Genomic DNA, 17269 nt, shown 5'->3' with positions numbered 1-17269 from the left:
ACTTGCGCTTGCGTCTATGCAAAATGCTTGATGAAGAAACCAAGAGACTGATTCAGGCTGAGACTAAACATTAGTATCAAGATATAGAAAGGCTGTTGTAATACAGTTCTTGGGGACACAAGGATTGGCATTCGACGAACAAGAGATATTGACTTTAAAGAAAATAACGGTAATTTGTTGAAATTAAAAAAAAACACACTGCCATGCTTGGTGTTTTGTTGAAAGAGCATTTGTGAAGCAGTTCTTATGAAGACAATGTTTATTATATCACTAAAAGTTATATCAAATAAACTCATCACTCTGTTAAAAAAAATGCTTGCTGACAAACATGGATCTCATTCAAACTTTCAACTCTGGTCATTTATGTGATACCTTGACGTCAATAGCGTCAATTCTATTTTGAAATATCGTGCAAAGTTAAGGACTAAAACAATTTAATTACAATGTTCTTATCCTAAGAGATAAATTGTCAGAGCATGTACTGAAAAACTGTAGGAATTACACATAATTTTACTATCAGAATATTTATCTTTAGTGTCACATAAAAAAGTGTTTTTTCCCTTTCAGATGCGTGCACAACAATTTTCACGTGTTTGTCAGTTTTCAAATACTTTCATCGCAAATTTTCTAAAATTCAACTACTTGCTCCGTGAGTTTTCTTCACGTGTTGACATACCACTTACGCAGTTACACAGTGTCTTATATTTAAAATGTCAATATAAAATTAGAGATCTTTTTGTGTTTATGTTCCTTTTTTCCCTACGGAAAGAGAAATAATTTGCAAGTCATAGAATTAAAAAGTTCCATTATTAAAATAAAAAATTACACAGATTTTGTACTTTCATTCTTACCACTCAGTTTAAGAGGTAACATATTTTTATTGATGCTGGAACAACACAGTAGATCTAGTAATTTCTGTTTTCACTAAAAGCTTTTAAACATCTCGGGTATTACCTTAAATGGAAATGAAATGTTTCTTTCTTTTAACGTTTAACGATGGAATAAGATCCAGATATTTATTTCTATTATAGAGGAATCTCTACGCGTTAGCTATTTTGAAAGAAAAATCCACTCATTTTCACAATCACTAGATTATTTTTAAAGGTCTTAACAAGAGCCCAAGGAAAGGCAAGTAATGTCGTATGGACTGATGTGTTGGGGGTTAGGGGATGGAGGGAGGTAACGTCGAATAATATGTCGGTTGTGTGGAAAAATGTTGTCGGACAGACCCTAGTTAAGATAATACACAGAATCATCTGTGTCATAGGATTTTTATGTAAATGTCATATTTTGATGCCACCAAGGCTTTCTAGACAATGGCATCGAATATGTCAATGTTTCTGTAAAGGTGGGATACTGTATTGAAAAATTAAACGTTAAAGTCAACGGTAAAATGATAATGTCTTTCTAAAAATATAGCTGTTTAGATTTCAAAAGCTCATGAAGAGCGCGAATGAGCTTCTGATCGCAGCAAACTCTCGCAAGCCTCGTTCATTTCGAAACCGCCAAAACGATTTGCCGAGCAGTTTCACCCACTATTAGGACCAACACTGTTCGTGATGTTCTGCTACAGAAAATGAACTGCTATGTTTAGCAACAGTGGGAGTTGGTCTCTATATCCCCAAAAATACTCGCAAAAAAAAAAAAAAAAATTAAAAGAATGGAAGGATCAGATTTGTAATTTGCAAACTGTAGGTTACTTTACGGAATACATTTCGTTTTTCACTAACGCCAAGTGAGTTGGATAGCCTACAGTATATCTTTTCAGGGTGCTAATACAATTCCTTTTTCATTCATTAGTCGTAGAGCTTAGCTCCAAGTATTTACTACAATTTGTTGTGTAATCTCTATGCGTCTATAGAAATATGGTGAATTGGAGTACAGATGATTACCCTAACTCTTGTTATAAATGGTATGAGGGAGGGTTAGATTATATGAAATGACAAGTGACTTGAGTGTAGCTCTGTAATAGATATGAACTAAACATTTAAATTAAAATGTCCACTTGACATTACAGTGTGCTATTCTGATTAGAAGTTAAAGAAACCTTAAAAATGCATGTAGTTGTTTAAAATACACTCACAATCCTCAGACGGAAAATAGTGTATCGCAAACATTACTGTGAACTTCCTGTCAGTTCTACATCAAAGGCTTTAAAATGCTAACCACTGCAAATCGAAGAGTGTCAATGCTTTTCTTTTTATATTTGTATTACTTCTTAATGTTTTGCTTTTGTTGATGTTCATCTTATATCCTCCTTTCAGGACACTGTCAATTCCATTCAGCTGCTCTTCCAAGTCCTTTGCTGTCTCTGACAGAATAACAATGTCATCGGCAAACCTCAAAGTTTTTATTTCTTCTCCATGGATTTTAATACCTACTCCCGAATTTTTCTTTTGTTTCCTTTACTGCTTGCTCAATACACAGAATGAATAACATCGCGGAGAGGCTACAACACTGTCTCACTCCCTTTCCAACCACTGCTTCCCTTTCATGCCCCTCGACTCATAACTGCCATCTGGTTTCTGCACAAATTGTAAATAGCCTTTCGCTCCCTGTAATTAAGTCGGGTGATGCTGAGGGAATTAGGTTAGGAAATGAGACATTGAAAGTAGTAAAGGAATTTTGCTATTTGGGGAGCAAAATAACTGATGATGGTCGAAATAGGGAGGATATAAAATGTAGACTGGCAATGGCAAGGAAAGCGTTTCTGAAGAAGAGAAATTTGTTAACATCGAGTAAAGATTTAAGTGTCAGGAAGTCGTTTCTCAAAGTATTTGTATGGAGTGTAGCCATGTATGTAAGTGAAACATGGACGATAAATAGTTTGGACAAGAAGAGAACAGAAGCTATCGAAATGTGGTGCTACAGAAGAATACTGAAGATTAGATGGGTAGATCACATAACTAATGAGGAGGTATTGAATAGAATTGGGGAGAAGAGAAATTTGTGGCACAACTTGACTAAAAGAAGGGATCGGTTGGTAGGACATGTTCTGAGGCATCAAGGGATCACCAATTTAGTATTTGAGGGCAGCGTGGAGGGTAAAAATCGTAGAAGGAGACCAAGAGATGAATACACTAAACAGATTCAGAAGGATGTAGGTTGCAGCAAGTATTGAGAGATGAAGAAGCTTGCACAGGATAGAGTAGCATGGAGAGCTGCATCCAGTCTCGACCACAACAACAACACCTGTTAATGTACCGTTAAAAGTCAATTCCGGTCTGAAATTCACTTCCCAGAGTTGTTCGTGGTTCCTGAGTAAATGTAAGTTCTAAAGTTCTTGCTTGCGTTGGTAAAGCGAAACGAAACAAAACTACACAACCACGCTTAACAATCAAAGCGAGTCGCAGTTGGGCATCCATATTGTCACACATCGCATGCCTGCCCTCAGATTGTCTGGTATTTCATTGCGGTCAGTGATCTGCTGCCGATCACAACAATTTGTCCCCACACGTACGATCTACAAAGAGACTGCATCCCTATGCGGCGCGTCGCGGTACCCGCTTGTTCGTGAACCGGCAAGGTGGCGCGCAGACGCTACCCCCACCACGGCGCTTCCCCCCTCTCCGAGTCAACAGCGTTGCAGAGACGTTTATTGGCTGGGAAGCGCTCAAGGTCTCGCGTCACCGCGCCGCCTCAGTAAGCCAGCGGCTTTCGTGAAGAGAAGTGATATAACGTATCGTGCTAAGTGGCGGTCATTCCTCCAACAGAACTGTCATCGGCAACAGCTATGAGACTAGCTACAGGTCAGTACAACCGGCTCGGCGCCCCCTTTGTAAATCGGTAAATTTGCATAGCCGGCTTTCTTCCCTGACACACACCATGGTCCGGTCTAAAATACGCAATGCCTGTGTTCGTGGGCGCAAGGACTACCGAAGCTGGCTTCTGCGGGGTACGTTGTTGTTGTATGTAAAAAAATACTTCAACCAGTCACAGTTTGTCCGTAAAGTAATTTGCTGGTTCGGCCCATCATCTGACGGCGGCATAAACTACTTACGCAGTTAAACACAAAAAGTTTCAAGAAATCCATACCGTTATCAGAAGATGGGCTTAGAGCTGTAAATATTGTGGATAAATCGGTTATTCGACGAAATTGTGACTAGGTCCATAATTCTTACACTTCTTATATTTTTGTGTAGTAGTCAAGCTATTACGGATAGGGTTATATTCCTTTTATTTCTACGTGTGTATCTCCTGCTTTTAGTCTGGTTGACAGTTTTTGTCATTACAACGCAGTGTATATAGTGCGTATTACATATACCTAGAGAAGATTGCAAGAGACCGTTTGATCCCAAACAGCAATAAGCTTCAATTCCTATTGAACTCTCATATAACGAGGAGGAATAGTTTTATGCGGCGTGCGTTGTGAAAAAGTTGTGTAATGACGGAAAAATAAGAGCATCACCAGACATGACGTTTATTGTTCCTGCAAGTACGTACTTTTCATTGGATTCTATCATGCTTGTTTCTGTTGTCTATAGATCTTGTATGCCCCCGCTATAGCACGTTAACGGCTGTAACAATTAGCAAACGGGAAGTTCGTTTAGGTAATCCCGGAAACCCATACGGTAGCGAGTTTCTACAACAAACGGGTAGGTAAGGTGCAATTAAATAGATGAAAATTGATCTTGATGTATAGCGATGAAATCACTCACACTAAAAATTCGTGATTATTTTCACAGTATAGCTTTTTCGAGAGTTGTAATACCCTTGGTAAGGAAAACACTTTTCTTTCCCTGATTGTCCGGTAAACATCACAGAAATGACGAGAGAAATCGTTTTTCATTCAATGTACATCTTTGTATGCATCATGACTATTACAGAGCTCTTTATTAAATTCAAAAGGCGTGTATTGTCAACCAAAGCAATAACCTGACAGTTGAGAGAAAAATTGAGATAATGTTTTCCGCGAGTTACCAACGGAGCTCACTTCTGGAATGATGTGTGTTCTGTAGTCAGAGCCACAAAGACCAAATTTTAAGGGATAAGAACTGATCAGAGATTAGCCTACGCCAAATTTCATATCTTAGTCGAACATACTATACGATATAAACGTGTCGATTTGCCGTGAAAATATAAAAGCGCGCGCAGCCGCATAATGTTATTGCTTGCTACGTATCTCTGTGTTGGAAAACAGTTCTAGAGTGAAGGCTTTATTTGATGGAAATAGGCAGCGTTTCACATTCTCTTCATCCGGAATCGTTGCTCACTCGAAAGCAGAGTGAAGAGTTGTTTACAAAAGTGATGACAGCCGAAAATCACAGCAACAAACACCGATTCTCCGTGGCTCTTCCTGGATTTTGCCACGGGCCTCACTATAAACAATAGCATTGTCGGAGAAAAGTCTTGCAGGAGCTTGCTGTGCTTCACATTCGCGGTTGTCTTTCCGCTTCATTTTCATTGTAGGAAATTAAAACGAAATGATCATATGGCATTATTGGCCGGGAGACCCATTCTAGAAGTTTCGGCTGCTTGGCGCTAGTGTTTGGCGCCAATTCGGCGATTTGCGAGTCGATGAAGACGATATGAAATAACACAAACAGCCAGTCCCCGAGCGAAAGAAATCTGCGGCCTGGCCGGGAATTGAACCCATGGCACCAGATCTGGAGGCAGCGATGATTATGACTTTTTGTTGTCTCTTTTGATCAGTTTGCCAGTGATTCTGTGCGGATGTCGCGTGACATCTTTTAAATTCAATCGATGAGAACTTATTACAAAAAAGTTAAGCCAGTACGGTGGCCGAACACTTTGCCACCGTGCCGGCTAGACCATGAGCTATGGACATTCTAGGGCACTGAAAATTCATCTTTTGCAGTAGCTAAATAAAGTATGCTAAATCACCCAAATCTGAAAACAGAAACATTTTATCGTTCCTTAAACGAAGATATCTAGAAGTTTAGCTTTCCAACTCAGCCCGGTGTTACCAGCTGTCCCGAATGCAGCCGGATATGCGGATTTTTGAGAAGTGGCATTACTCAAATACCTCAACTTTTGGATGTTGGTGACAATGGAATATGTAACGCGTATTCACTTAAAAAAAACAGTGGAATACATGGAAGTTCGGATATCAGTTTCTGAACGCGTTGATTGCGGTAATTAAGAATGCGGCGCTGTAGCAGCTCAAGATCAGCCTATGAACTACGCAGCCATTTCCAAAGTGGTGTATATCCAACCACAGGGGTCGACTCTCACCTGCAACGAGAAAAAAATGAAAGGGAGCGCATTAAATGCAGGTCACAACCAAAATTCCGAATTCTTATCATGAGGCTGAAGTTTGTTCCTGTGTATGTTGCCGTTCGCCTCATCAGCTAAGAGGGTGGAACAACTCTATTTTTGCTCTCCTGCTCGTAACGTTCAGCGACGTTATTATTTTTCTATCTCCACTCCCTTTGCCGTCTTCAGAGGACTGGAAAAAGCATCTGGCTTTGCCCGTAATGGGATAGGAACCGCTTCGTCACTCATAAAGAGATGTATTAATTTGGGACATCACGTGACACAACAATCACTTTGTAGCTTCTGCCAACTCGCAAGTAGGGAGGCCTCGTTCATATGTCTGTAAAATAGCTATAGTTAGGAACCTTAAGTTAAACGGAATCAATGTGATGAGTAGGTCTGCTATACCAAGAGTTATTTTTTTATCAAATTTTCTTTTTGTATTTCCGTACATTGCGTAGAGACTTGCCGATCGTTAGTTGGGTTGACAGGGTTGATTTTTGATTGCTATGTCGTACCACATTTACTAAACAGCTCAATTTTTGTGCTGTGGCTTGCCATATTTACCTGAACAGCTCAGTTTTTGTCCACAGGAAACTGATTTTAAACATGAGCGCTATATATTCGAAGCTTGGGTGCATTCTATCACTGTTAGATAAATGATTACCTATGTGCTTTTTATGCAACAAATTAATGACGCTGGAGGATCATCTGAGAAGGGTTTTTGATGCAGTTGCCGAACTGCTTAAAGATGAACACGTAAATAAATAAAGAAATAAATTGGAAATCACTGACTGCGGAGATTTAAGGTGAAACCTAACAAAAACGAAGCCAAGTATTGAAAACTTGCTAATAAAGCATAGATTCATCCATCCCATGAAAAGCATTTACAAGGTGAGCGAGAAAAATGATTACGCTGCGAGCGATCTAGCAACGCTGTGTTCTACTTGTGTAGACCTGCGTGTTCATCCTTTCCAGATGCTCAGTCCACGATTCAGCTTCGTAGAGCCATCACGTGATTTTTGAGAGTCCCATCACTGAAGTTGGGTTTTTAGCGTATTACGAAAATGGAATACCGGAATTTTGAGTGACGTTATATCAGGTTTTGTGCTAAACTTGGGGAATCCATGAGTGTGACCTTTGAAAAGTTGAAACAGGCCTATGGGGAACATTCGTTATCAAGACCACAAGTTTTTCGCTGGCACAAATCATTTCTGGAAGGCAGAGAACGTGCCAAAGATGAACCTCTCTCAGGGAGACCTTAGTCTTTAAAAAACGACGAAAACTTCGAATGAATGCGTTCTCTTGTGTGATGAGACTGAAGTTTAACAATGTCAACCAAGTGTTTTACAACGATGTACTTGAAAGGCTCAGGCAAAGGGTAAATCGATTGAGACCGGACATGGCAGACAAGTGGATGCTGCATCATGACAACGCCCCATGTCACACGACGACCACTTCCATCACGGGATTTTCGACTTCAAAAGGCATTCCGGCATACCTGTTGTTCCACAGCTGCCACCCCTCCCCCCCTTTTCATTCACCTGATCTGACTCCTTGTGACTTCAGTCTTTTCCCGAAATCGAAAAATGTCCTAAAAGGACGTCGTTTTGGGAACTCTGGAGAACATGAAAAGGAATGCTACCGACATGTTGTCTTTCAGCGCTACTACCAAGACTGGAGACGACGACTGCGCCGGCGTGTAGTTATCGAAGGGAACTGCTTTGAGGGGGTCAAAACTGTTTCAGAAAATAGAAACTCATGTAGACAAAAAATAAGTCTCATTATTTTTCTCTCACACCTCGTACACTACTGGCCATTGAAATTGCTACACCAAGAAGAAATGCAGATGATAATCGGGTATTCATTGGACAAATACAGGGTGTTACAAAAAGGTACGGCCAAACTTTCAGGAAACATTCCTCACACAAAGAAAGAAAATGTTATGTGGACATGTGTCCAGAAATGCTTACTTTCCATGTTAGAGCTCATTTTATTACTTCTCTTCAAATCACATTTTCATGGAATGGAAACACACAGCAACAGAACGTACCAGCGTGACTTCAAACACTTTGTTACAGGAAATGTTCAAAATGTCCTCCGTTAGCGAGGATACATGCATCCACCCTCCGTCGCATGGAATCCCTGATGCGCTGATGCAGCCCTGGAGAATGGCGTATTGTATCACAGCCGTCCACAATACGAGCACGAAGGGTCTCTACATTTGGTACCGGGGTTGTTGAGACAAGAGCTTTCAAATGCCCCCATAAATGAAAGTCAAGAGGGTTGAGGTCAGGAGAGCGTGGAGGCCATGGAATTCGTCCGCCTCTCCTCTACCAATCCATCGGTCACCGAATTAGTTGTTGAGAAGCGTACGAACACTTCGACTGAAACGTGCAGGAGCTCCATCGTGCATGAACCACATGTTGTCGTACTTGTAAAGGCACATGTTCTAGCAGCACAGGTAGAGTATTCCGTATGAAATCATGATAACGTGCTCCATTGAGCGTAGGTGGAAGAACATGGGGCCCAATCAAGACATCACCAACAATGCCTGCCCAAACGTTCACAGAAAATCTGTGTTGATGACATGATTGCACAATTGCGTGCGGATTCTCGTGAGCCCACACATGCTGATTGTGAAAATTTACAATCTGATCACGTTGGAATGAAGCCTCATCCGTAAAGAGAACATTTGCACTGAAATGAGGATTGACACATTGTTGGATGAACCATTCGCAGAAGTGTACCCGTGGAAGGCAATCAGCTGCTGATAGTGCCTGTACACGCTGTACATGGTACGGAAACAACTGGTTCTCCCGTAGCACTCGCCATACAGTGGCGTGGTCAACGTTACCTTGTACAGCAGCAACTTCTCTGACGCCGACATTAGGGTTATCGTCAACTGCACGAAGAATTGCCTCGTCCATTGCAGGTGTCCTCATCGTTCTAGATCTTCCCCAGTCGCGAGTCATGGACTGGGATGTTCCGTGCTCCTTAAGATGCCGATCAATTGCTTCGAACGTCTTCCTGTCGGGACACCTTCGTTCTGGAAATCTGTCTCGATACAAACGTACCGCGCCACGGCTATTGCCCCGTGCTAATCCAGACAACAAATGGGCATCTGCCAACTCCGCATTCGTAAACATTGCACTGACTGCAAAATCACGTTCGTGATGAACACTAACCTGTTGATGCTACGTACTGATGTGCTTGATGCTAGTACTGTAGAGCAATGAGTCGCATGTCAACACAAGCACCGAAGTCAACATTACCTTCCTTCAACTGACGGTGAATCGAGGAAGTACAGTACATACTGACGAAACTAAAATGAGCTCTAACATGGAAATTAAACGTTTCCGGACACATGTCCACATAACATCTTTTCTTTATTTGTGTGTGAGGAATGTTTCCTGAAAGTTTGGCCGTACCTTTTTGTAACACCCCGTATATTATACTAGAACTGACATGTGATTACATTTTCACGCAATTTGAGTGCATAGATCCTGAGTAATCAGTACCCAGAAACACCACCTCTGGCCGTAATAACGGCCTTGATAGGCCTGAGCATTGAGTCAGACCTTGGATGACGTGTACAGGTACAGCTGTCCATGCAGCTTCAACACGATACCATAGTTCATCAAGAAAAGTGACTGGCGTATTGCGACGAGCCAGTTGCTCTGCCACCATTGACCAGACTTTTCAATTGGTGAGAGATCTGGAGAATGTGCTGGCCAGAGCAGCAGTCGAGCGTTTTCTATACCCAGAAAGGCCCGTGCAGGACCTGCAACATGCGGTCGTGCATTATCCTGTTGAAATGTAGGGTTTCGCAGGGATCGAATGAAGGGTAGAGCCACGGGTCGTAACATATCTGAAATGTAACGTCCACTGTTCAAAGTGCCGTCAATGTGAACAAGAGGTGACAGACATATAACCAATGGCACCCCATACCATCACGCCATTATGGCGATGACGAATACACGCTTCCAATGTGCGTTCACCACGATGTCGCCAAACACGGATGCTGTAAACAGAACCCGGATTCATAAAAAAAATGACGGTTTGCCATTCATGCACCCAGGTTCGTCGTTTACACCATCGCAGGCGTTCCTGTCTGTGATGTAGCGTCAAGGGTAACTGCGGCCATGGTCTCCGAGCTGATAGTCCATGCTGCTGCAAACATCGTCGAACTCAAAATGGTTCAAATGGCTCTGAGCACTATGCGACTTAACTTCTGAGGTCATCAGTCGCCTAGAACTAATTAAACCTAACTAACCTAAGGACATCAAACACATCCATGCCCGATGCAGGATTCGAACCTGCGACCGTAGCAGTCACTCGGTTCCAGACTGTAGCGCCTAGAACCACACGGCCACTCCGGCCGGCCATCGTCGAACTGTTCGTGCAGATGGTTGTTGTCTTGCAAACGTCCCCATCTGTTGACTCAGAGATCGAGACGTGGCTGCACGATCCGTTACAGCCATGCGGATAAGATGCCTGTCATCTCGACTGCTAGTGATACGAGGCCGTTGGGATCAAGCACGGCGTTCTGTATTACGCTCCTGAACCCACCGATTCCATATTCTAACAGTCATTGGATATCGACCAACGCGAGCAGCAATGTCACGATACGATAAACCGCAATCGCAATAGGCTACAATCCTATCTTTATCAAAGTCGGAAACGTGATGGTGCGCATTTCTCCTCCTTACACGAGCCATCACAACAACGTTGCACCAGGTAACGCCGGTCAACTGCTGTTTGTGTATGAGAAATCGGTTGGAAACTTTCCTCATGTCAGCATGTTGTAGGTGTCGCCACCGGTGCCAACCTTGTGTGAACGCTCTGAAAAGCTAATCATTTGCATATCACAGCATCTTCTTCCTGTCGGTTAAATTTCGCGTCTGTAGCACGTCATCTTCATGGTTTAGCATTTTTAACGGGCAGTAGTCTATTTAGGTACTAGTGTTACTAGATTTGCATTGTTTGTCGTTGAGGCAATAAATCTATAAAGCTTGACTTCTTTCTTCTTAAGTTTTTTCATTGTACAATTTTACAATTAAACCTATGGAAGCGAGCAGCACTGTATCAGCCACCAAGAAAAACGTTTGAAGTTGAAGAATTTGTAAAAATCAGTATTTGAAAGGCAAGAGATCTACCCAGAACGGAAAGAATTGCAAACGTTCAAAGGCAGTTTGGCGACCTCTGAATTGAAAGAAATCTCAGCGCAAGCCCGAACTGTACATTACGACACCACTCAGCCACGTAGCTTGCAATGTTGTATCACTGTCAGCCCGCCGCTGCTTTCCGAAAACTGTTCAAACTTCTCTCCTCTCTCCCACTGACTGGCAGCGACTTCTGATGCCGAATCAGTTACTTGTGCTGAAATGTGCAAAAAAAAAAAAAAAAAAAAAAAAAAAAATTATTAGCAACTTGAGTTTCGTACTTTGGATGAAATAGAACCATACTTCCGACTACTGTTGTTCCAGTGTAACAGCTTTGTTCATTGTCTGTCTGATAATTCCTATTACAAGCTTCTAGGGGTTGTCGAGGAGACTTAATAAATAAAGCTTTTATAAGGAACCCATGCTAGCAAATGTATCATTTGAATGCAAAAAAGTTTGACAATCGGATCACTATCAAAACTCCTGCCACACGGTTACGCACACGGCGCAGGCAGTCATCTCTAACCTGTGTCCTGCACATGAGCAAGTAAAATGAGTAGGCCTACTGTACAACCGGCTTTAGGCTGAAATCGACCGATTAAATATGGAGCGAATGAAAACGTTATGTTCCGTTATAGGTCAGTCCTGTTTCCATAACCGAGCGAGGTGGCGCAGTGGTTAGCACACTGGACTCGCATTCGGGAGGACGACGGTTCAATCCCGTCTCCGGCCATCCTGATTTAGGTTTTCCGTGATTTCCTAAATCGTTTCAGGCAAATGCCGGGATGGTTCCTTTGCACGGGCACGGCCGATTTCCTTCCCAATCCTTCCCTAACCCGAGCTTGCGCTCCGTCTCTAATGACCTCGTTGTCGACGGGACGTTAAACACTAACCACCACCACCACCTGTTTCCATAAACTTTATTTGGCATTTAGAATCGTTGGCGTCACCAACTCACAACCACATTATCACTTTTCAGCGTATCCTAGACCTCTGAGTGAGCTACAGATCAGTCACCTCAACCAAATCGATCAATTTCAGCCGAACACCTTTTAGGCTGTGTTCACAGTAGCACCGGCAACGGTTGCCAGAGTAGTCGGCCGATAACATCGGCCGACAACTTGTCACAGCGCGTCTGATCTCCTTCGTCGGTTTTGGTGGAGTCAGGGCGGTTAGGTTAGGTCAGAATCTGTGCATGAAGTACGTTAGATTTGAACCTCCTAGGGTGGGACGGATACCATGACGCTCAAGTGCATTGCGACGGGACGGATACCATGACGCTCAAGTGCATTGCGACTTTTGCTGCTAAAAAGACGCCTAACGCTTGTGAATGAGCTGTATCTGTCTCGCAAAGAACATGGCGAGTACTGTACACTCCGTCCTCAGTTATCGGAATAACCAGAAAAGTTTTACGAATATATGATATGAAGGGAGAAATCAAGATGATCTTGAGAAGCAAGGATACAATGTTTTGCTGTATTTACATACGCCAATTAATCTTTAATGACTGTCAAAGACAAGCATAAAGTGTAGAATAAGATATTCTGAAGACCACGTACATTATATTTGCAAGCAATTTCTTATAACAGAATTACCATCCTAATGGCACAAAAAACGCCAGTAAGCAGTAATAATAATTTGTAGACAGCTAAAACCTACCTACCACAACCCCCTAAAAAAAGGTTAACTACATATAAGCACAAGATACGCCACCCTTCTGACTCGACAGATTATTTTTTGAGGTTATAATTTATGTATCAAATTTGATAGGTTTTGCGTGCTTGTGCTTTCCAATAAAATTGCGATTCCAGTCCACAGATTTCGGACTATACTCCGATAGTGATAGCTTTCATTTTCAGGATGCCACAAACTCTCCTTCTTGGGCTAAACCTAGCAGTTTCTCATAGCCCATATTCCCTGTGTGAGAACGTCAATCGATTTGACCGAAGAAAACTGATCTGATTTTCACCGTTTGTCGTCTGAAGTCCGTACAGTCGGAAGATGAGATCGGCTACACTGTCATTGCGACCCCTAGTGGCGCACTGATTTGAAAAGATCGGCCGTTTTCGACCGATGTCCGTGCTCCGCGGAATCCACCGACATCGGTGCCACTGTGACCGGAGCCTTATACCGTACTCATTTTAGCGACTCACGTATTGTACACCAGCTGCTCCACCTGACGACTGTCCGTTGCAAAATGTGTACGAAATGTGATCACAAAGAAACTGAATAATTTTATTAGACACAAAGTAATAAGCTTACATGGAATTTGATTTAATCTCCTTCAGTGTACTATCCTTGACAAGCAATGCTCTTATCCCAACGTTGAATCCATGACTGGAAGCATTTCTGGAAGGCTTCTTTTTGGGAGGGCGTTCAGCTGCTCTGTCGTAACTCTCTCAATGTCAGGAATAGTGTCAAAACGTTTTTCTTTAAGCACGGTTTTCAGTTTTGGGAAGAGCCAGAAGTCGCATGGCGCAAAATCTGGTAAGGCGGATGTGAGAATACAGGAACCCTTTTGCGGCCAAAAACTCGCGAATCAAAAGCGCGGTGTGGCACGGCGCGTTGTCATAATGAAGGAAACCAGTGGCCCACTTTTTCTGGTCTTTCTTCGTACATCGTTTCGCAAACGTTGCCGTACGCCCTTGTAAAATTCGGCGTTTAAAGTTGTTTCCCTAGAACGAACTGTGATCACACTACGCACTCAGAATCGGAAAAATGATCATGACTTTGCTTAAAGTGCCTTTTTAGGGCGAGGAGATTCACTGGTTTCCCCATTGGAAACCCTGAATTTTTGTCTGTCATACCCAAAGATCTGAGTTTCATCTCCAGTTATAGTTCTGGACACGAAGTGCGAATCTGAATGAAGACGATCCTTCGACTGCGTGCAGACTGAAACAAGATTTTCCTTCTGTTAATCAGTCAAAAGACTGAGCAAATTTTGCGCTCCCCTGTCTCATCTGCAAATTATCGGTTAATGTTTTGCACGTACCCGTACGAGATTCTAAGTTCTTTAATAAGCTTAGTTATTTGCCTGAAACTTCCTGGCAGATTAAAACTGTGTGCCGGAGCGAGACTCGAACTCGGGACCTTTGCCTTTCACGGGCAAGTGCTCTATCACCAAAGCTGTGAGGACGGGGCGTGAGTCGTACTTGGGCAGCTCAGTTGGTAGAGCACTTGCCCGCGAAAGGCAAAGGTCCCGAGTTCGAGTCTCGGTCGGTACACAGTTTTAATCTGCCAGGAAGTTTCATATCAGCGCACACTCCGCTGCAGAGTGAAATCTCATTCAGTTATTTGCCTGTTTGAATGCTTTTTGCACGTTTTCTTCTATTTTTGAAGTTAATGGACGTCCCGAGACTCATTTCCGCTTTTAAACGTACCACTGAAGTCTTCAGAGTTACAGCATTATTGTTATACACCAATCGCAACATTTCGTGAGCTTTAGTACGTTTTGCAACTGGAAACAGAACTTTAGGTTAACGCGTTGTTCGAAATCCATGGTGCACGACAGGCACGTAAACACAACCTCTAATGTCTCTGGACGCTGGGCAACAAGTCAGAAGGTGTTGCAGCTTACCACTGCCTGCCTCAACAGACCAGGCTTTCGGACAAAAATTAATCAAACATTTGCAGCATCAGCTGTTGCTACTAAAAAATTCATTGTCTGCGTTTTTTAATCACACCTCGTAATTGTCACGCGGGGCCGGTTTAACGCCCTAGCGACACAAGGGTGGGGGGGGGGGGGGGGGGGGGCAGGGTGACGCCAAATGCTAAGTTGCTTGTGTGGAAAAATGTTAAGAGGGCCTACCCAGCTGTCACGTACGCTTTCATACACACATTTCACAAACCCTGGTGTACGTCACTGGAGCTCCGCAGTAAATGTTCCTAACTGCAAACGTACCAGTTTGTCGCAGTCGTTGTTGTAGGCGGACGAAAATACTGTGTGATGGACACAGGTGATCCGATATGCGGCCTTCGTACTGCATGGTGCTCGGCTCTTGCGTAACATTTCATGCAGCAGTGACCGCACAACAACGCATAGAAGCCAGTAATAGGAATCTTCCGTATATTACAAGGAAATTCGTATCCTATGATAGAAAATTTACCTCTATTTTAGTCCAACTCCATGTTAATTGTAGCAAATAGAAGGATCATTTTTTTCTAAAACCATTAAACATATTGCTCTGAAATTTGGACTACATGTTCAGTGAATATTTCTCTACAAAGTTATAATGCCATGTTAAGAAATATGTATTGGTTTTTGTTTTACAATTTTTTTAAACAGATGCTTATTTTTTTCTCTAAAATTTTGCACTTTTCTTGTATAACTCTTGAATTATACACTATTTTTTTACAATTTGTTATAAAAATGAAGGAAAAGAAGTAAACAATATCGTGTATAAATTTCATTGATATACTGTTAGCAGTTTTTGAGAAAATGTTCTTCAAAGGTGGAAAATTTTAAAGTTATGGGAAATGGCTTCCAAAGTTTTCTAATACATTCCTGCCCCATATCCTCTTTTTTTCCAATGTTAGTTTCCTTTTCACTGATGTTTTGTTCCCTTTTACTGCATGTTGTAGGCTTTTGTCTCTTCTTCCTGCTACTCTTAGTCTTTCATCATCAATTAGGCGCATTATGGAAATGGTGTTTTGTCCTGGTTGGGAACCTGACGTTTCAGCACATCACATTTGATAATGTTTCCTTCATTGTATGTTGCCACTGCATCATACACTCCAACATGCAATGTTTTCACTGGCACAAACACTCTTTTGGGAATCCTAATCCAAATTAAATTATTTACACTTTCGTTTGGATTTTGTGTTTTCCCACGTAAACACTTTTCCAATAAACTTGGCTGTGATAAATCTCTGAATATGGGCTTAATTACATCAATTACAGCATTTGGCAAACTGTTTTTATGGGCGTATTCCTTTCCTGATTGGTAGTTACAGAGTCATCACCAGTGGGGCAAAGTGCGTGTTGTGGGTGCTCATTTGTTGATGCAGTATGAAAAAATATTGCCAATACTGCTCTCCTCTTATGCTCAATGCTTCTTGTATTTTGCCCAATTGCTTCGTCTGTCAATCTTCCTCTTCCTCCAAGTGTCTTACCATGACTAAGCTTCTGGGATCCTAATGTCTGCTTTAGTTTTTTAGTTTGTGCTTCTGCTCATGTCCAATGCACTCCTGTTTTTTAATGTGAATTTCATTGCCATATGGTTTGAGTTCCTCTACAGGTTTATATCCCTTAGAATCACCATCTCCTAGATAGTAAGTGAATCGTACATTATACCACTCCTGTGATCTGGAAAGAATTGCTTTCACTCCCTCTACTTCCATCGCTCCACTCGTGCCGTGAAAATTTGCTTCACAACTTTCACTATGTTCGTCCTTGGTATTGCCCTTACATCTACAATGTTTTGAGAGAATAGCAACATCAATTACTTTGCAACTGTCTCCACTGGTAGCTGTCACAACTCCATTTAGAGATTTATGACTATGTTGCCATGATCCATCTAAAGCAACAGTTAAATCTCTAAAATTCCCATTATCTGTCACAGCTTCTTCAACTGCTTTCTTCATTGTTGCTCGAGCAATATCTTCAGCAGAAGATCCCACCAATTCATTATAAAATCCAAACTTGGCTGGTGGTTTTGGCAAATTCAGAATTCCACATAACATTGCCCCTGCAGCACTGCCCTTGCCAATGCAACGCAAGCCATACACTAGCCTAACATTTATATCATACACCTTCTTTCCACCATTACAACTACGAGGAATACAGTTAGAAAACGAAACTTCTGCAGCCCATTTGTTACACTTCAATAACATTTTACATGCCAAATCAATGTGTGAAGTTATTTTCAATTCCAGTCCTCTTTCTTTGC

The 17269-nt window shown here is 42.1% G+C and overlaps 1 protein-coding gene across 2 annotated transcripts in view; it reads left to right on the top strand.

Moving 5' to 3' along the window:
- Window positions 1-3653: 3653 nt before the first annotated feature.
- The window catches only part of LOC124545033 (glycoprotein-N-acetylgalactosamine 3-beta-galactosyltransferase 1-like), a 180813-nt gene continuing 167197 nt past the window's right edge, over window positions 3654-17269 (top strand). For both annotated transcript variants that reach the window (XM_047123815.1, XM_047123813.1), the window contains exon 1: window positions 3654-3749. In XM_047123815.1, coding sequence (XP_046979771.1) covers window positions 3734-3749 — 16 coding nt within the window. In that variant the 5' untranslated portion in view covers window positions 3654-3733. The remainder of the gene's footprint in view (window positions 3750-17269) is intronic.

The sequence above is a fragment of the Schistocerca americana genome, chromosome 8 (genome assembly GCF_021461395.2).
Source record: "Schistocerca americana isolate TAMUIC-IGC-003095 chromosome 8, iqSchAmer2.1, whole genome shotgun sequence".
Taxonomy (NCBI): domain Eukaryota; kingdom Metazoa; phylum Arthropoda; class Insecta; order Orthoptera; family Acrididae; genus Schistocerca; species Schistocerca americana.
This window is presented reverse-complemented; position numbering and strand designations above follow the sequence as displayed.